Genomic DNA, 22,472 nt, shown 5'->3' with positions numbered 1-22,472 from the left:
TGCATACAGATTTGGAATGACATGGGGATTTGCATTTTTGGATAAACTATTCCTGTCTTTCTGCTTACCCAAACTCTTACTGAAAAATGACACGAGAGCTGGATTTGAGAAGCAGCGAAATGAATGAAAGGAGGCATGTGAGAGTGCAAAAGAGAAACTGCAGGACAAGCTAAACAGAGTCAGCAGGAAGGGTGAAGAGGAGATGGAAATTGGGACAAAAGAAACACACAAAGCATCTAGTGGTAAGTCTACATAAATGGGTTGAATTTAATTACAGGCGACAGCCAAGGTTGTCGAACTTTCATTGCCATAAAAGATTGTTTGATAGGTTTCAAAACATCCTCGAATCGAGCTTTAAATTATACCTCTTGTTGGGCCAGTTTTAGCAAACTGGCCTTGACGTGGCCCCCGCTGGGACTGTGCCACAGCTCTAGTTTCGCCATTGATCAGGACATCCTGCCATCTTCCAGACCCAAAGTGTGATTTAGTGTGCTGACTCCCGCCGTGAGAAAACTACGCTGAGAAAGAGCAAGCTCATCATCTCATCAGATGCACAAACTATCATCGCAGGCGTTCGGCCACTGGTTCTCAAATATAGAAGCAAGATACACACTAATTCCCTGTTGGACGAAAGACTTAAACATCTGTGCTATTATTAGAGAAAGAGCGCATAACAGTGTACTGTATCATTAGTGATCGAGCTTTACAAGAAGCTCTGTAACACCTGGAGAAAAGCAATCTGCTAGCACTTCCCCTCACTTTTTATTTTTAAATAATGTCACATAATATGTATAATGGAAGCTAAAATGATCAAGGCAAACTTTTTTCCTTAGGTAGCTCGCAAGCTAATCGTTGCGTTTGCTGGCTTTGCACACCTTTCAACTTGCATATATATTTTTTATACTTTTACTTCACTTTTGTGCTACGTTTGAGACAATTAATCACAACATAGATAGTAAACACGAAACTACACTGGCATTTAGGGTCAAGGGACTAAATTGGTTTAAATCCAACTTGTCTGTCTGTTATCATTTTTTTATTAGGGCGTGAGCACCTACCGTGCATAGGCCCTACTGGAATTGCTCCATTTCTTCTTCTTCTATAGAATAAATCGCATTTTTGAAGGTCTAAACATTCTTGAAAACTCACAAAACTTTGCACACAAAAGATCTGTGTTTGTTATAGGTTTCGGAAGTGGGTGTGGCAAAACAGTTCACCTATGCATATTTGATGGAGTGGCCCCCGAGCTACGTTTCACGCACACGTCCGAAAATTGGCACAGACATCATACATGCCAATACCTACAAAAAAGTATCTTGGAGTGAAATCTCAACCCCAACAGGAAGTCAGATATTTACATTATAACTTCCTCTGTGAAAAAAAGTTTAGTTTTTGCCATTTCCAGGTGCAATTTCCATTTCCAACTTCTCCTAGATTTTATCAGATCAACACTGAAATTGCGTATTGTCTTCTAAAGGCCTTGGCGATGTTAAGTTGTGAAGATCGAGAGTTTTTATAGAAGGATGTGTCCGTGGCAGCCTCACAAAATTTTCTTTCGCCACGAAACAGGAATTTGTTATAACTCAAGCATGCATTGTCCGATCTGCCTCATAATTCACACGTTTGATAACAGCCCTGACCTGAACACGTTTACATGTCTTTGTCCAGTTACAGTTATAGCACCACCTGCCGGCAACAGGAAATGACAAGTTTTACAGTGTAAAAAGCTATAAATTTATCATAAATTTATCTCCTATAAATTTTATTATCGATAAAACATCGAATCCAGGTTCCATTAGTTTAGTCCAAAGGCCTTTGTGATGCTAAGTTGCAAAAGTATAGAGTTTTTGGCATGTCAAAGTAGGTAGACTGTCAAAGTTCAGTGTTTCACCATGGAGAAGGAAGTACTTATAACTCAGCCATGAGTGATGAGATTCCTCTCCTAAAGACATCTACAAGCAAACACTGAGTCACAGTCATAGCACCACCTGCTGACAAAAGGAAGTTTGGCATAAAGTTTTTTTTTTATATAAATATATTTATCAGCTTAAATTCTTATTGTCCACTGTTCTCTATCATCCTTAGGTCACCAGGCAGCATTGAGCCCTGGTGCGAGGTCACTTTCATCGCTGCTTGCAGCTTTAATTATTTAATTGAAATCATTCAAATTAACAGCAGAAAAGTTTGGAGTGCCACAAGGATCTGTCTTAGGTCCGTTCCGGTTTTCAATATATTTGCTTTGGCAATATTATTAGAAAACCTGAGGTTAGTTTTCACTGATATGCTACATATTAGCTACATATTTCATCAAAGACCACAATAAATATCAAAATTAACAGTTAACAGAGCTAATGGTTTTAATGATTTAAAAGAATGAATAAGCAGTCTTTTTTTTTTCCGATTCTCATTGAAACAAATTTCTGCAGACCAAAATCTTTTAGGATACAGTTTGGATTGAGACTCCTTTTACTTAATCCTCTAAGCCATACTTCTTCTGTTACAAAAATAAATAAATAAATAAATAAAACAGTCCAAATATGAAGCATGTTGTCTGTTTCTGACACAGAAAAGCTAGTTCATGCATTCATGGCATCCTGCTTGTCCTGAATCTTCAATAAACAAGCTAAAGTTAGTCTAGAACGCAGCTGCTATTGTTCTCACCAGGTCAGGGAATATATGATCATATCACCCCAGTTTCGTTTTTTCTACAGTGGTTGCCTGTTAAGTTTCCTACGAGGTGCAGTATTATTTTAACTTTTTTGTATTAACTGTCCACATAAGTTCTCTGGCAACAGGAAAGCTCTTTGGAAATTTATTTTTTACTTTTTACTTCACTTTTGGCCACAATGATATCCACTCTTCTGACATGTTTACACACAACTGACTTCATCCATTGATTGAGCGATTACAGTTGCTTTAAATTAAACATCAGTCAGAAAAGCTGAAATTCAATATAATGTTAATGTCTGTTTGCCAAAATTTAAGTGCAATAAACAGTAACGGTAAACATTAGTTATCACTGACCCAGCTGCATCCTACAAAGCAAACAAAGACCAATGGGGTCACGCTAGCCAACCAAATTTCTTGGTTTTCACACAAAATAAAAAAATAAACAAATCAAAACTCCAAGAAAACCAGAATCGACCATGTAGACACACACAAACCAAACAAATTCCCCCTATTGTCATGTCCCCTCCACCTTCACATCTTGTTGACTGGCGGGAGCACCATTATTTACACATGAAGGCCACATCTTTGCACCGGCATGTGAAAGTTAATTAGGTTGGAAAGATTGACAGTTCTCGATAAAGTGAACACTACTCAACTTAATTGCTTTCTGACAGCTGCGCAGAGTTTGCAGAAAGGAGAAATTGAATTTATGGATGAAGCCCCCTGAGCCTGCCCACTCTCACCTCTATAGCCATGTGTAACCCAGTGGTAGACCAACAATTGACACCAATCGATTGGCTTAGGGGGTGGGGGGTTGTGAACAAGCTGTCACTTCGTAAGCAATGATTTGCTACATTGTGTCTCGTACGTAATGGTACAGTAGAAAAATTAGGTTACTAGTTGAGTAAGATGTGTCAACACTATTGACTTTGTCTATGTCGTGGGTTTGTCTAGCCCTCCAGCACTAACCTACATTCATGCTGAGATCAATGCTAATTAAACAGAGCAGGGGGCATGACTAATAAGACACTAGTGTTCATCACTGGTTGTGCAATGCTATTTGTTGTGAGGAAAAGAGATGCCTGTGTATAATAATGTTGCTGGAGCACTGATGTACTATCTTAATGTCAAAGTGATTTTATGGGCATGCAGTTGAAAACCAGTTTACCAACCCTGCAAATGAGATTACATCCACTGTCAGTCAAATTGTTATTTTGTGGAATACTTGACTAAGCAATTAGCTTAGAGTCTCATGTTTAAACTGATATTCCAAATATCTGTCCAGCCACAATGTTCCAAAACCAATTTGACCCCCACAAACTACACTACCTGAGAAAAGTCTTGTCGCCAATCCCAGTTGTAAGAGCAACAAATAATAACTTGACTTCTAGTTGATCATTTGGAAAAGTAGCAGAAGGTGGATCTGTTGAACTGAATCACAATTATCAAAAAATACTGCTCACAGAAATCAGTCGGGTTTGGTGAAGGAAAAATCATGGTTTGGGGTTACATTCAGTATGGGGGCGTGCGAGAGATCTGCAGAATTGATGGCAACATCAACAACCTGAAGTATCAAGACATTTGTGCTGCCCATTACATTACAAACCACAGGAGAGGGCAAATTCTTCAGCAGGAATAGTGCTCCTTCTCATACTTCAGCCTCCACATCAAAGTGTCTTTGGCAAAAGTTGCAAACTTCAAACTTTGGATGGTTATTCTTCATTATTGAAAGCAAAGAAGGTCAAGGTGCTCCAGGACTGGCCAGCCCAGTCACCAGACATTAACATTATTGAGCATATCTGAGGCATTGAAGATGAATCCAAAGAGATTTTGGTAAATTAAGCATTATCTAGAGGCCTTACATATAAGCCACTTCTGATACCAAATGATTATCTAGAAGTCAAGTTATTATTTGTTGATCCTAAAACTTGGATAGGCGACAAGAATTTTGTCAGTTTGTGTAGTGTCCAGAAGATGTTGTCCAAGAGAGTTTGCTAGTTTGCACCAGCTTTATGTAACTAATGACAGTGTAGACTAGTGAATGAACAGTTTAAACAAGCCAATTACCTGTTTGGATCAACTAATAAGCAAATTAGTCTAACTGATGACCAACTTTGTACCTACTAATGACTCTCTCACGTCATCTAAATACTAATTTAGACTAGATATTGACACATCAACAACTAATGACTCACCTGGGCCAGTTAATAACAATTATAAAGTTTTCCTACTAATGATTCTCTCTTCAAGCTGTAACCACTAGTTTAGACTAGTCAATGACATTGAGAAACATGGATGTAGTAATGATGACTGGTTTGGAACAGGTAATGACTCATTTAGACCTGCTAATGAATAGTTTGTACCAACTACTGAGCATTTTAGAGCAACTAATAACCAGCTTGGACCTATTATTTACTATTGTGGACTAGCTAATGACCAGTTTAGACAAGAATGACCATCTTAAACCAACAATTTTAATCAGGATAGTACAGTCCAAACCCGGAATCCTTGATTTTCTATATAAAACATTTAAAAGTCCTGCAAAGTGCTTTGAAATGTGTATTTTTGAAAAATGAAGACACAGTGGAACAGAGTAGCCTTTCCCTCTTTTTCCAAAATCAGCCAATAGCATTTGTTTTTATCTAAAGCTCTGCCAGTGAGAGTAGTTGAGATCAAACACATATAGCAATACTGTCTTGAAGGCGATGGAACATATCAGATAATAGAGAGCATTTGATTGGTCTGAAGATTTAATGAGAAACTGAAGTATCGATCGAGTAATCGATCCATTTAGGCAAAAGTTGCAAACTTCAAACTTTGGATGGTTATTCTTTATTATTGCAAATTTAGTCACTGTTTCGGAGCACACTAGCTTATATATAGATTTAGGACAAACAATCCCCAATAAACAATTTTGTGTTTAATAGATGTCTAATAGACATCTAAACGTAGACAGCATGGCTAAAGCAAGGCTAAACTTGGGCTGTCAGTTAAAACCTAATAGACGTCTAAGAGTGGCCAAAACTAGACTAGTCATAAAATATAGACAGACTTTATATGTGTAGTGATTCATTTCTGTTTATTTGATGACTAGTTTAGTTTTGGCCTATTCTTAGACGTCACTATTAGATTTTCACTGACAGCCCAAATTTAGCCTTGTTTTAACAAAGATGACTATGTTTAGACGTCTATTAAACATCTATTAGACATCTTTTAAAAACAAGCTGGGTCTAATGCTAGAATCTAAACAAACTTTCTTTTAATTTCACAGGGACTTTAAACCCGTCAAATTATTCTGCATCTAACATCAATCACTGTCAGAAAGCAAGATTAACTTACAAACATCCTGTACTGTGTAATCAACCAGAAATGCTCTCTGATTTGTTATGTTGCTCACCTGGTACTCATTTGGCCAGAAAGTGCTGACTGCCAGTTCCACCTGATGCCACTGTCGTCCGCGGGAGCCAGAGACGTTCCACACCGGAATGCCAAGCGGCCCACCATTGACCCGCACATAAACCCGCAGCGCCCCCGGACTGTGGCCGTCTCTGCTGTACAGAAAGTAGCTGAACTGCACACAGTGCGTGTCGTTTTCACTCAACGTCTGCAGCAAAAGCTGAGCCCTCTGCCCCGCTGCATGCTGGGAGGAGTTGACCATCATGTAGGAGCCTTGAGGAAGAAGAAAACACAGCGAAAGGTCAGAGCGTCGCATGCAAACATATACACTCAAACATCAGACAATGAAAATAAATAGTTCTAGTAATGTTTTTTAAAGTTTATTACTGTTAATAATTTGCATTTAAACTGGGGGGGGTGGTAATTACTGCCATTCTACTAATTATTACTGCAATTTTACAGATTATTGCTATCATTTTACAAATTATTACTGTAAATCTCTCTCTTTCTCTCTCTCTCTCTCTCTCTCTCTCTCTCTCTCTCTCTCTCTCTCTCTCTCTCTCTCTCTCTATATATATATATATATATATATATATATATATATATATATTATTGTAATTATACAGATTAATTAATGTGATTTTAAAGATTATTACTGTAATTATACAGGTTAATAATATAATTATACAACTTTATTAATGTAATCATAATGATTATTACTTTAATTATGCAGGCTATTTCTGTAATTATACACATTAATTAATGTGTAACAGAATAAGTCATGTAATTATGCATGAAATCTATAATATAGTTTAACAAATATTTTTAGGATATGTAGGTTAAACTGCAAAACAATTTGCTTGGAAAAAATACAAAACTGTTATATATCACATTTTTTATTTCTTTTTTTCACAAATAACACATTTAGTCATCATTTAGCAACAAAAAGTCTTGTCTTGAAATTAAAGGCTGAAACTGGAACAAACAGGTGCATACAAATAATCCCAAGTGTAAGGCGGCAAACAAAATAACAAAGTAAAGGGGTCAAACGCGTCGTAATGCTCACTAAACAGTTTAAGACTCAGCAACTATGTGTCTGTGTGTGCTGAGTTTATAGTCCTTAAAATCAGTCCATAACGATGTTCTGGCTGAGTAAGTAATTAGTCAGAATTAGGAACCTGGGAGGGTGAGGTGCATGCTGAGAGTTGCAGTTCGTTAAAGTAGCGTGTTTGTAGTTTTCCAGCGATCCCCAGCTGCAAACAACAAACAATAGGCTATTATTTGACATTATTAACCTTACGTTAATCTTCATGATTACGATCTTCAATAAAAACAATTTGACAGAATTTTTGTTTCCCTATTTTTACAGGAATAATCTGTAAATATTAACGTAAAATTATGTTATTCTCTAAAAATAAAGAAAATTTCCTTTAAAAAAATAGAAAAATAACCTAATACCAAAAATACAAGCAATAACTGTAAATTTAATGTTTAAATTTTTTATTACAGAACATATCTGTAAAACAACAGGGATTTCATCGTATAATGAAAAAAACTGGAAAATTCTGAAAAAATGCAGACAATTGTCTGTAAAATAACGTTTATTTTTTACAGTGGAGTTCTAGATCACATGACTTCAGATAACATTCAAAATAGCACACAGGGTCATTTTTGTAATCATCTGAATGTATTTTTGTCCTTTGTGGAGGTTAATATCAACTCTACACTCTCGTAACATAATTGATGTCTAATATCAAGACTAAAAAAAAAAAAAAGTCCCACAGGATTTGACTGGAATAAACAGTAGTAAGAACAAAAAAACAGAATTTTAACTGTGTTTGGTCATGAAATATTTTAGATATAATATAATATATACATGCAATATGATAAATATAGCAAAGAACTGAGGGGAAGGACATAAAATGTTTTCTGTGAATAAGAAAACATTTCATATCTTCTGTTGCTACAAACATTTGTGGAGGGCTTTAGAGCATATTAGAGCGTGTCTGCTTAAAGAAACAGGCACATATACACTAAGCTCTGAGAGAATAAAAGAGACTGAGGGGGAAATAAATATCCAGCTTCTCCACAGAGCATATCTGTTGTATTACAGCTTCCTCAGAAACTTCTGTGTAGTTTTCCCCGTTCCTACTTTTCAAAAGCCCTTGTTTGTCTATTTGTCTCTTTCCGCAGAGTATCTCTCCCTTCAGTGAGTTCACAAAGGATGACAATTTTGGCATTACTCTCTCAATGCTGAGCATACAGAGAGAGAGAGAGGGAGAGAGATAGAGAAAGAGAGAGATAGGCAACACGCAGCACGGAATACTAAAATGTCTTTCATGCTCTTTTTAGCCTCCAGGCTCTCTGTTTCATGAGGAGTGTGACAATTGCTAAATTTCTCTGCACAAAGACTGGAATTTGTGAGGTGTTGGTATAGCAACAGGCACAGATACTCAAAACAGGTGAACACACGGGTGATTCTTCAATTAGAGGAGCTGTTCTGTTACCACAGATGATTTTAAAGCAAAGCAAATATTCTAGGTAGTCTAAAAATGAAAATAAACAAGATTAAAATAGCTTAGAATACAACAATTATTTCATAGAGATTGTAATGGCTATAGCATGCCTACTTTACAGATAAAGACAAAATTATTAGCACTCCTGTGGAATTTTTTTCTTTTTACAAATATTTCACCAAATTAATTTTTTAACAGAGCAAAGAAATTCCAAGGAAGGTTTTATTTATACTATAGTAATTGTAGTGCATTGAGTGTGGGATGGGACTCATTACAGGAATGCATGCATTTTGTGTTAGCCACTCTTTGTATAACCCTGAGTTACTTTTTGGTTGACCATCTGTTTGTTTCTATTGAGTCTCCTGTTTTCGTCACTGCAGACCAGTTCAGTAAAAAGAAAGAAAGAAGAAATGCCTGCATGTGTTTAGCGTTTTTTTCTTATCGCAAACACAACAGTAATCTGGTAGAGTTTGCACTGCTTTGGCTTTTTCGTGGAAAATTATTGTGATCTCCTATTTGCAACAGAGAAATAGTGGGAAGTCTTATTTGTTTTATTTTATTTTTAAAAAATTTAAATCCATTTTAAGATCAAAATTATTAACCCCTTAAAACTATTTTTTTTTCTCGATAGTCTACACTACAGAACAAACGATCGTTATACATTAACTTGCCTAATTACCCTAACCTACCTAGTTAACCTTATTAACCTAATTAAGCCTTTAAATGTCAATTTAACCTGCATAGAAGTGTCTTGAAAAATATCTAGTAAAATATTATTTACTGTCATCATGGCAAAGATAAAATAAATCGGTTATTAGAAATGAGTTATTAAAACTATTATGTGTAGAAATGTGTTGAAAAAAATCTTCTCTCTGTTAATCAGAAATTGGGGAAAAAATTAAACAGGGGGGCTAATAATTCAGGGGGGCTAATAATTCTGACTTCAACTGTATATATACATTATATTATATATATATATATATATATATATATATATATATATATATATATATATATATATATATATATATATATATATAATAATTCATAAATAAATAAAAGGAAGTAAGGAATGTATGAAAATGAATAAATGAATTTATAAAATTTTTACGATAAATATTAGTAGCTGCCCATTTTCAGTTGGCTACTGAACAAACCACTATTGTCCAATGACTTGCCTAATTAAACCTGAAAAATAGCTAAAGGCTAACAATTTTGCTTTCAAATGTGTATTATATATTATGTGTATGAAGAGTAACCAAAGCAAAAAAGAAAACCGAAACATTATTTTGTTTAACACACACACACACACACACACACACACACACACACACACACACACACACACACACACACACACACACACACACACACACACACACACACACACACACACACACACACACACACACACACACACACACACACACACACAAACTATAATTTACAAAATGGGGTCAGACCAAAACCTTTCTAGACATTGAAAATATAAATAAAAATCACACTAGTAGTATATGTAGTATAATTATATGAAAACAGCAAGCATTTTTTTTTATAAATATACATTTAAATGCAATATTTCACTTCATTTGGACATAATTACATCAAATAAATAAAGTTTTAAAAAACGTAAGACCCATCGTACAATTTTTTTAATAAAAAAGACCAAAAAAAAAAAAAAGATGTTTTGACCATTTTTTTTTTTTTCGTTTTAAATCATTGTAATATGAAGATTAGTGTATTTGACATATTTGCTCTCCCTCAAGTAGTTCTAACCCTTTATGAGTTAAAATAAGATATTTTGAAGAATGTTAGAAAGCTGTAACCATTGACACTCATGGTTGGAAAAGCAAGTACCGCGGAAGTCAATGTTTACAAGTTAAAATCTTCAAAAAAGAAACTAACAACACATCACTTGCAACAAGTGAAGGTTTAGTAAATGATTATAAAATTTTCAGTTTTGGGTGAAGTATGACTAACTTTAAATACTTCAACTACTTGTCGTGTTACTTGCTGTTTCTTATTATCCATTTGCAAAACATACCTGCAATTTATGAGTTCCTACACAAAATGTTTTTAGTGCAGGCAAAGAAAGTCGAAAAATCTGAGACACCACTACACGTACATTTTTTTATGACATGATCAATGAGCAGCCAGAGAGTTCAAAGTTTTTCCAACATTTGCTCCAGAAATTGAGAAATACTGTATCATCACACTATAACGTATGTCAAAAATCCATGATCAGTATATGCGGTAATGTCCTAATAAATAAAAACCATGATTTTATATCACCAAACATGCCCTTAATCTCACATGGAAGTACACAAGAGAACATTCGGCTGGCTTGTTATTAATCAGCATGACGTTCTGTTTGCACACAAAGGACGGTGGGACATTGAGGTTATTGGCTCCATCTGCAAGTTAAGCCTGAAGTGAATAATTACAGATGAACCACCAATATGCATACATGTACACATGAGGAAGACCTTAAAGCCATAAATTTCCAGTCCTCCATAATCAGGACATGCCAACCCAAACACCCTTCAAGCGTCAGTCTGCTTATCAAATAAAACGCTGCCTTCTGCCCCTGCTTCTGGAAGACAACCATCAGTCTATCTGAAGGTCTTTGTGTTGTTGACTCGCTTGAAAAATACGAGAAAGGACCAGACTGTCCTTCCTGGTTGCCTTGGTATCAAAGGAGCTTTAATATGGTCTGACGGAGCTCAAAAGAGAAGGACATCAAGCATTCATTAAAAAGAAAAAGCTGTTTTCGTAAGCTGAAGGTTAACAGCTGTGAGCTACAGTACTTTAAAGACTTCACAGTCAAGTTGTAATGTAATGAACGTCTGACACAGAAATCCACTAGTGGTGTTGTTCTTGACTCTTTCATCTACAATATCGTGTAGAGAATAATAACAACTTATTAAATATAAACTGACCGCGAAAAATATTCCAACGTGAGCTAGAGTACGAATGATATCATCAGACAGTAAGTAAAATATCAACTGGCATGAGCACATTTCAAGATAAATATATGTTCAGTCTATGGATTAAAAGTAAAATGACACCAAAAATTGTGAGTTCCCTTGTCCGAAAACCAAAACTTATTTGTAAAAATGTATTATTATTCGTTCATTCATTTTCCTTCGGCTTAGTCTCTATTTCAGAGGTCGCCACAGCAGAACGAACCGCCAACTGTTACAGCATATGTTTTACACAGCAGGTGAGTTCAATTCACGTATAGCACATGTCCTTGGACTGTGGGGGAAATCGAACACGAGGAGAACATGCAAACTTAACACAGAAATGTCAATTGGTCAAGTCGGGACTCCAACCAGCGACAATCTTGCTGATTGCTAACAGATGAGCCACTGTAATGCCATGTTTTATCATTTAATTAAATAATACACTTTTATAAGACTTTTTACATTTAACTCAATAACTTAGATCAGTGGTAGGGAACCTTTGGCTTGCGAGTTACATGTAGCTCTTTGACCAAAAATATATGGCTCTCCAGCTGTCTCCCTTTAATAATATTTTACGGTTTTAAAAATTATAACCGTCTCTAAAAATCAGTTTCCTATTGATAATACAATTAGAATTCCGTTTTAATTGTAATATTTTTATAGCAAAATTAATAAGAACTCAATTAATAGTAAAAGGACGTTTCGATTATTGCGCGTTTGCGGTGCTGTGGATAAACTTGAATCGCGACACCAATAAAGGGCAAACAACTTACTTTACTTAACATCGCACACATAGATACAAACAACATTCATGAGTGGTGATGGTGGAAAAAAAATCTATATATTATTTTCATTGATGGAATTGCTCAAAATGTGATTCTCCATATTTGTTTATTTTCGAGTTGTGCATGGACCTAAGTAAAGGTATGTGTGTATGTGTTCTTATAAATATACTTATCTAGTATATTTATAAGAAGAAGACTGGTTTTGTGGTCCAGAGTCACAAATGTGGTTATTTTATTTATTTATTTATTGTTTGTTTTTTGTTATTTTTTAAATCTGTTATATATAATAAAAAGTCAGGGATCGGGAATTTTTTTTAAACAAGAAGCCATTTTTGATTTGCATTATATATGCAGTTGAAGTCAAAATTATTAGCTATAATATTTCTTTTTATATTTCCCAAGTGATGTTTAAAAGAGCAAGGAAATTTGCCCCGTATGTCTGATAATATTTTTTCTTCTGGAGAAAGTCTTTTTTGTTTTATTTCAGCTAGAATAAAAGCAGTTTTTAATTTTTATGAAACATTTTAGGTCAAAATTATTAGCCCCTTTAAGCAATTTTTTTTTTGGTAGTCTACAGAACAAACCATTGTTATACAATAACTTGCCTAATTACCCTAACCTGCCTAGTTAACCTAATTAACCTAGTAAGCCTTTAAATGTCACTTTAAGCTGTATAGAAGTGTCTTGAAAATTATAATAAAATATTATTTACTGTCATCATGGCAAAGATAAAATAAATCAGTTATTAGAAATGAGTTATTAAAACTATTATGTTTAGAAATGTGTTGAAAAAATCTTCTCTCCTTTAAACCGAAATTCGGGTAACAATAAACAGGTGGGCTAATAATAATGACTTTAACTGTATATATATATATATATATATATATATATATATATATATATATATATATATATATCTTAAACATAGAATCATAACTAATCCTAACGACTCTATAAACCTCTCTAAAGCACCTTCTACAGGGACAGATGGTGATTTATGTATGTCTGGTTGTACATATGTGTGAAAAGCCAGGCTCTCAAGGCATTCTGGTTAATTAGATTTCTCAAGGTTTCTTCATATTGCACTCCAGAGACATCTGAAGAGCTCATCACAAGGAAGAAAACAAAGGATGAAAAAGGAGATAAAAAGTGTGGTAGAGTTAACATGTACCTCAGCCCACAGAGGATCTGTTGAGGGTCACTGTAAGCAAGGCATTATTAAGTTTGTGAGATGCTCTTGAATTTCTCAAGCTCGTAAAGGTAAAGTTGTTGACTTTGATGAAATTGATCATTAAAGCCTTTAATACTGACGTCATTCGATTGCTGTTGGATTAGTAAACTGCAAAAGATTTCTATTCATTAAAAGTTTACGTATTTTGTAATTCCCAGGTGCTTTTTATTTATAAGTTACACTATGGAACCTTGATCAACCTGTCAAAGTTTGATGTTGAACTTTAACTCTGAAGTGTAAATAATGTGTCAAAAAAAGTACTGTAAGTTTTTTACCAGTGTTTTGCACCAATCCAGACAATATATCACTATTACAAATGGCAATAAAAGTCACCTTTTAAAACTCTTCAATATCAAAAAGGGTCAGAAGAAACAGCAAGATCTCATTATTCAATTCATTCAAAAAATAAAAATGTAAAAAGTAAATAACAAATTTTTGGTCTGAAATTTGATAACTAACTAACTAACTAACTAAGTAAGTATCTATCTATCTATCTATCTATCTATCTATCTATCTATCTATCTATCTATCTATCTATCTATCTATCTATCTATCTATCTATCTATCTATCTATCTATCTATCTATCTATCTATCTATCTATATAGAGAGAGAGAGAGAGAGAGAGAGAGAGAGAGAGAGAGAGAGAGAGAGAGAGAGAGAGAGAGAGAGAGAGATGTATATATATACATATTGCCTGCCCAATGCTGTCCAATGAACAATTTTCTTATCAAAGGCTATTAAATCAAATGTAGTCAATGTAACTATGTAGGCACAATAGTTTCAAATTGCACATTAAATGAACCTTACAAACAAATAATGTTCTATCAACAACTCATCTCCTGAAAGAATTATTAAATGAACAAATGATTCTTACAAAGCAGCAGTATTCTGAACAAATCATCTAAATGAATCATTTAACAAATGAATATTTCTGTCTTAATAACTCAATCATAAAGATAATAACTTGCTGTCATTACAACCTGATAAAATGTACACCAGTGAAGTCCTACTAAAACACCAATACATATAATGTACATGCATACATGAATACATTTACAGACAGTGTGATAAACTGATAGACATTCTGATTGAAAGACGCAGAACCAGACAGATCCAAAAAAAAAAAAAGCTTCCATAAAAACAGTGGAAAACACATGGTGATATTTGAGAGCACACTCCAGAACTCTCTCAAGGAGACGCTGATTGAATTCACTGTGGAGAGTCTGCGCTTCATCATATCATATTGAATCTGAACCCAAACAACAGAGCTGACCATATATCTCAGTCGGATGGCCCAGAACCCATCTAGGTACCTTGGCACCCTGTCCCTCTTTTCCTCACAGGTGGACGAGAGACACGACACACTATATATTGCCGCTGACATTTTGCATCTCACTATCTTCTGCTCCGGCTTCAGATCAGAATCCAATCTCCGTGTGCCAGCCTGAAACCTCAGAAAGCCATCGCAGCTGTTACAATTTCTCCCAGAGGACTAAAATGTTGATTATACAATATGTAATTTTCCCTAAACCATGGGTATTAAGGGAATTTTTTGGGGGGATAAATACAAGCTTTATCGACTGCATCTGTGTTGCACAGAAAGTAATTCTGGCTTGTTCCTCGGTTTGTGAAAACAACAAAAACAACATGTTGACGCTAGGGGGTTTACAGTGGAAGTCAATGGGGTAAGCGTACTGGAAGTTTGAAAAAAGATTTTGCTATTTGGTTTAGTAAACAGTAAGAATTATTCTGCAATTGTCTGTGGGGGAATTGTGTAACTACAGTATTGGTAGCCTTGAGGAGGGTCTACACAGTGCAAATTTAATGGTTGGAAGATTGTATGTCCACAAATAATGTCACAAATGTGTTTAAGTGAAAATCATTTGGACGCAACAATAAATATACCATGATTTTTAAGACCTGGTAAATTCTGAAACCATAGAATGAAATTCCGTCAAAAACATGGATAGAGGGAAAACATGGTTTTCATTGCATTTAGATCCATTTTCTATCTCTCACTCTTTCCCTTTTTGCTCTTTCTCTCAAAACAGCTTAATAATGCAACACAGGCTCTGGGAAAATGTTCCCTGGTATACATTTTTGAGAACCGACAAATATGTGCTTGCAGGCTGCATTTTATGTATACAACAAAGGCTTCACATGGTACTGCTAACTACTGACCCCCTATATGGATGGCTTTTCCAGCATGATTGGATTCTCAATAGCTCACCGTGAACACTGCTAGGCTTGGAAGGTGGAGTGAACCTGGGTTTGAGCACGGTGAGGGATGGTTCTAGAAACCAGTTTAAAAAAGCCTCCAAAAAAGCAGTGTGAGATCGTGGTAGAAGCATGTACTGCGATGGCTTTTCACTTCTAGTTTGATTTTGAAAACACTCTCGGTTGGGTTTAGGCAAAGGGGTATATGTGTCTGTCGATATCAAGTTGATATATTATGCACAACAACAAACCGACCAGCTTCTCTCATAGACATACACAAGAAGGAGATTAATATACACAGAAATGTATACAGGGGCTTCTAGTGGATTTAAAATAAAGGGCACATATGAGAAAACATGACCAGTAAATTATTTGAGATTGTCAAAAATGTACACGGCACCATCTAGTCGATTTGTGAAAACAAAAACTGCAAGACAAATGTAGTCCAGGGTACGTATTTGCCGGTTCTCAAAAATGTAGTCCTGGGCACATATTTATAATGAGCCTGGGTTGTAATAATGGTACAAGCCATGAATGTCTGGGTTTTTGTAAACTGGAATTGTCAGCCTTTTTCTAGGATTTACAGAAATTGGTCCAAATAATAATTTAAAAATATACCCAGTGAATGGCAGATGTGCGAGGAGAAATGCCTTGTTGATTCCAGAAGAGAATGGCTTAATTGGTTTGAGCTGATAGAATGGCCATGGTAATTCAACACCACTGGTTACTATCAAGGTCTGCAGAAAGGCATCTCTGCATGCACAATGTGTCCAAAATTGTTTATAAAATGTGGCAACAGAAGAAGAGCATACCAATGACACACTTATGGTAACATTGAACAAATAATAAAAAAAACAATAAAATGATGCCTGATCTAATGATGAGTGACAGTTGGAGCAATATTTAGGATAGGGTCAGTCTTAGACAGAAAACAGAGAGATCCTGTCTTGAATTAGTGCTTTGTGATTTTTTTTTTTTTTTTGGACATGCTTTTGGTCTCTTAGAACCTTGTTTATTCTCTGTAGGTCTCTCCTTGTTTATTCTACAAAGAGTTAAGACAGTTCTGAATGCAAATGTGGCCCAATTTTGTGGTAGAAAGACGTAATAAAGTGACCGGAAAGTGTGTGCAGCGCTGTACAATTGATATCAAAACCCACTGTCCCAGACCTTCACTAGCATCTTTCCACGTTTAAACAAAGGGATTTTTAAATCTGTAAAGTTTTAGAGAATCTTGGTCTGAAGAAAATATGGCTAAAAACTTCTTACAAACACCTCACAGTTTCTTTGTCCCCACTTTGAGTTGATTGATCAAAAATGTTCCAACTACATCATTACTGGCAAACAAAAGTACTAAAATAAAAGTGTCGACTGAAGCCGAAAAAAACAAGAAAAACCAATTACGATATAATCTGATTCATAAAATAATCTCGAGAAATGTTCAGTGTAGCTGTAATTAAGTCAATCGATTGTCTTATCACTCCAACGAAAACATTTCTAGTGACTATTCAAAGGTTAATTGTGTAACAAAGCTACTCTCAAAAGCAGTCAATAAAATACTCTTGTAAAGATGCTTCAGTGGTTCACAGTAATTTGTGGCATTCATAAAACATTTCCACTGTGTTTCAGCCAAGTCTAAGGAAACGTAAGCAGTAACGGATCAAGCTCCTGGTTTTATTACAGACAGACAACATACATCATTCTCTGCATTAGAGATCATACATATTCAGTGATATCCTTGAAAATGACCCAAAGTTTTATTACCTAGCATGACTCTAGGTTAGCCATTCTTCTGTGTAAACCAAGACATCGTAATCACTGCCAGCCAGAGTCAAGTGCAAGAAAGCCTCATTCACTTTTATGAATGATGAGAACTTATAACATTCAAAGTCTTTTTTTTTTTTCTCCCTCAGCCTATCGCTTTTTATTTAAAACTGACTGCTTTAGCATTGTAATGCTAAAAAACAAAAATCAGGCATAACAAACAACACACCACGATAATTTTTAGGGGTGTCAAAATTTATTGTTTCTTCGATGCACAACAATGCAGATGCGGACATTGCTGTATCGGTTCAGTAATAGTTCATAATTGGTTATTACGCACTGACGTTATTTATCTCATATGCACTGTCGTGGTAGAATACTACAGAGAAGGACTTAAAAAGCAGAAAACTGAAGTGACACTGAAGGTACAGCATAACCAGGAGTCACTATTTCACTGCAAGGGAGAAAACAAAATCTGTTAAGCTCCATCTACATCTCTCTCACACTTTATACCTTTGAACTGCTGGCATGTTTGTAAGGTAACTTTTCCTCTCCTCTCTGCTGTTACAGCGATACTTGTGGATCCAGACACGTGTGTGTAGAGTGAGTTTTCTACACCATGTCTATTATGGATTCCTGAGATAACCGTGCATTATGGGCATATAGAGTGTAATTGCGTCTGCTCTTTATTGTCCTCATCATTCATCAGTGAACAGTGCTGACAGTTTTAGAGCCAATCGCAGCCCTTTCTGCTGAGCGAGTGAAGAGAATGACCAATCATAGAGGTGTAAGAACTCGCTCGACAACGCTAAGAAAGCAAACGGGATAATATTTACATTGGTTTATTTGCTATAAATGCTCATGTCTTTTGTGCATGTATTTGACTTTTGTTTGATACATTCAAAAAGACTGTTTTCTTTTAGCAGGTAAAGTTAAAGGTACAGTTCTTATATCATACTGCTTGTTTTAAAGGACAAAATTGTATTACAAGTAATATATAAATATATTTATAGATTTTAATTGTAAAAAATTATTGTGTTGTGATAAAAATATATAATTGTGGTTGGAAAGCATAGTAATTGCACCGTGATATTGATTTGAACCAAATCGATAATTGTAACCAAACTGGGAGACCAGTGTAGGTTCACACCCTTGGTTATTTAGGTAAACGAAAACTACAAACTGTCAAAAAACATTTTCGTTAACGGACAAAAAAAAGTCATATTCAAAATAAACGAAAAACTAAAACTAAATAAAACTAATAACAATCACTGAAAAAAGTTATATTTATAAAAAATTATATATATATATATATATATATATACATATATATATATATATATATATATATATATATATATATATATATATATATATATATATATATATATATATATATATATATACACACACACACATTCACACATACATACATACATACATACATACAGTTGAAGTCAAAATTATTAGCCCCGCTGAATTATTAGCTCCCCTGTTTATTTTTTCCCCAATTTCTGTTTAACGGAGAGATTTTTTTTTTCAACACATTTCTAAACATAATAGTTTTAATAACTCATCTCTAATAACTGATTTATTTTATCTTTGTCATGATGACAGTAAATATTTTTGACTAGATACTTGATTTGACTAGATACTAGAATACTTTCAAGACACATCTATACGGCTTAAAGTGGCATTTAAAGGCTTAACTAGGTTAATTAGGTTAATTAGGCAGGTTAGGGTAATTAGGCAAGTTATTGTATAACGATGGTTTGTTCTGAAGACAGTCGAAAAAAAATAGCTTAAAGGGGCTAATCATTTTGTCCTATTTCTAATATTCAATCTTTCTAATATTTAATTTAAACTACACATTTTTACGTAACTACATACAGTCTTTAATATAAAGAAGATTGTCTTGATTCTTCATGCTTTCTTTTACTTATATACATTTAAATTGTATTTGTATGGTTTTGGGCTCTGTGTCCTTTCTAACAATTATTATTATTTTATTACTAAGAAGTTTGCACAGAAGTAAAATGTTGAAAAAGCTGTCCAAACATTACACTTTGCTTCAGTTGACCCTCGATATTTTCTGTTTACTCTGTTAAATTACAATTACTACAAATAAAACTGAAACTACACACACATATATATATATACATATATATATATATATATATATATATATATATATATATATATATATATATATATATATATATATATATATATATATATATATATATATATATACACTGCACAATTGCACGATTAAAAAAAATGTAATATATCATAATCTTGATTCTACCCCCACACGATCTGATGTTTTCTTTCCTATCTTAATAACAGGGTTATTCCATAATGAAGAATCGCCTTGTTTATAATGAAACAAATTACATATCTTATGTACTTTTTTCCAGACCTGCTGTGAGTGTTCCAATATAGGGTTAACTTCCACATCCACAATATAAAGTAAAGATTTCTGAGATAAAGCATCAATAACACTGAATGGGCAAGTCAGAATTTTCTCTATTTCGATCCAACTTATACCCTCTACATTACCACCTGACCAGTGCTTACATATTGTAATCATCTCAAATGCAGTATTATAAAGCTCTATACTTGGTATAGTATAGAGTAAAAGTAAAAGTAATAGAGTAAACCAGTAAAAGAATGGTCTAATAATGTTGTCAATGACAGATTGCAAGCATCTTAAACATAATAAGTCAACTTTAGAATTATCAGTAGTTGTATTCTGATGTAATTACTGTGCGTTAACAACCAGGACATATTTAAAGTCTACTCAAGTCCACCGTTCCAAGTCTATACAAAATTTAGAAAAATAGAAAAAATAGAAATGTGTTCACAAAATAAAAACTAAACAAAATTTCACGAAACTATTGATGAAATGAACTGAAACTAAACTGCAATTTTCAATACAATTTACAATAAAAAACTAACCACAATGTAAAATAATATAGAAATAAAAATTACATTTAAAACAATTACAACAAGGAAAATATTTAAAACAAACTAGGGCTACCAATACAAGGTATTGTTTACTTTCAGGGAATATTAGATGTCAACCCAGCCAAGAAGAGCAAAGAAACTCGTACTGAACCTCTCAATAAGGTCAGACGTCCCTCTTGCCTTTTTGATATTTACACCGAGAGCCGTCACCGGTTAACCTTTGACTATTCACCTCATCCCAAAGCCACCGTTGCACACCGCTGCAGACATACTGTTCACATAAACCAGAAATATCAAACATAAGGTGACCTTTGGTGAATTATGCCTCCAAGGCTGGTAAAATCTGATAAAGTCCCATCCATTCGCTGCTAACCCTCCCAAGGGCGTAGGAACATACATAACGAGATTTGGAGTGATTGAGCCCATCGTCATTCAAACGGTGCGCCGCAAGAAAACAGCCACTCGCCAGCTAACAGAGATGCTATCTTAGAGGAAGCAGGGACAGAGAGCGTCAAGAAATGACCAAGGACAGCGTTGAGGTGGACGAGAGAACGGCTGAAAGATGCAATCACAAGAAGTTAATATGGGCTCGAAAAGTTGTGGCCTGAAACAGTCAGAGAGAGTGAAAGAGAAAACGGGAAGGCGGGTAAGATAAAGGTGGAATGGAAAACAAGAAGATTATTAGAAACAGAGAAGATGAGATAAGAAGTCAAAGAGGGAGGGATAGACCTTAAAGGCACCTGCCACTTTGAATGAAAATGTTGAAAATATGGCTATTAGCGTAATTGTTTCTACTGCTTTGTTGTTGCTGTTGTTGTTTTTTAAAGGGGTATTAATTTTACATCAGATTTAATAAAACAAAATAAAATAAAATTTAAAAAGCTAGTTTACTTGTCAAACGTATGTATATATTTAAAATAATACATTTATAATAAAATAGGTTTTCTTAAATAAATTAAACTAAGCAATTTAACTTAAATGTATTTAATTTTATTATTTATTAATTTTGTTTTTAAAATAGAAATTAAATTAAGTTAAATAAAATTGTATTTTATTTTTAAACTTAAATAGTTAAATAGTTTTTCTTAAATAAAAACAACTTAAATTAATTTTTATTTTACTTAATTTTGTTGTGTGTACTTAAAATAAAATAAAATAACATTTAAAAAGCTAGTTTACGTGTCAAAATTGTATAGTGTATATATTCTCAATAATACATTTTTGTAATTTTAATTTGCTAAATTATTTAGTTTTTAAAATAGATTAATATTGTTGAATAGTTTATTAAAATAGTTAAATAAAATAAAATAAAATAAAATAAAATAAAATAAAATAAAATAAAATAAAATAAAATAAAATAAAATAAAATAAAATAAAATAAATTAAATGTGGTTTAGAAAAAATGGCTTTTAGCTTAATTGTTTCAACCGTGTTGTTGTTGCTGTTGTTTTTTGGAAGGGGTAGTAATTTTAGATCAGGTCTAAAATAGTTCAAAAAAAGAAAAAAAGAAAAGAAAAGAAAGAAAAGAAAGGAAAGGAAAGGAAAAGGAAAGGAAAGGAAAGGAAAGGAAAGGAAAGAAAGAAAAGAAAAGAAAAGAAAAGAAAATTAAATTAAATTAAATTAAATTAAAAAGCTAATTTACTTGTCAAACTTATGTATGTATATTTAAAATAAATTTATTATATATTTTTCTAAAATAAATTAAATTAATTTTATTTTAATAACTTTAATTTATTTTATTTTTAGTTTTTAAAATGAAACGAAACTAAAATAAATTTTATTTTATTTTAAAACTTATGTATATATTTGAAATAACACATTTTTGTAAAATGTACTTAGTTTTTAAAATAGATTAAAATTGTTAAATAGTTTTTCTTAAATAAAAATAAAATAAATACATTTTTATTTTATTTTATTGAGTATAAAATAAAAAAAATAAAAAACTATTTTAAAATAAAA

The 22,472-nt window shown here is 33.6% G+C and overlaps 1 protein-coding gene across 10 annotated transcripts in view; it reads right to left on the bottom strand.

Annotated features, from left to right (window-relative positions):
• The window catches only part of ptprub (protein tyrosine phosphatase receptor type Ub), a 445,346-nt gene that overhangs the window by 229,226 nt on the left and 193,648 nt on the right, over window positions 1-22,472 (bottom strand). For all 10 annotated transcript variants that reach the window (XM_056474629.1, XM_056474631.1, XM_056474632.1 and 7 more), the window contains exon 3: window positions 6,068-6,339. In XM_056474629.1, coding sequence (XP_056330604.1) covers window positions 6,068-6,339 — 272 coding nt within the window. The remainder of the gene's footprint in view (window positions 1-6,067; window positions 6,340-22,472) is intronic.

This window comes from Danio aesculapii, chromosome 16 (assembly GCF_903798145.1).
Source record: "Danio aesculapii chromosome 16, fDanAes4.1, whole genome shotgun sequence".
Classification (NCBI taxonomy): Eukaryota; Metazoa; Chordata; class Actinopteri; order Cypriniformes; family Danionidae; genus Danio; species Danio aesculapii.
This window is presented reverse-complemented; position numbering and strand designations above follow the sequence as displayed.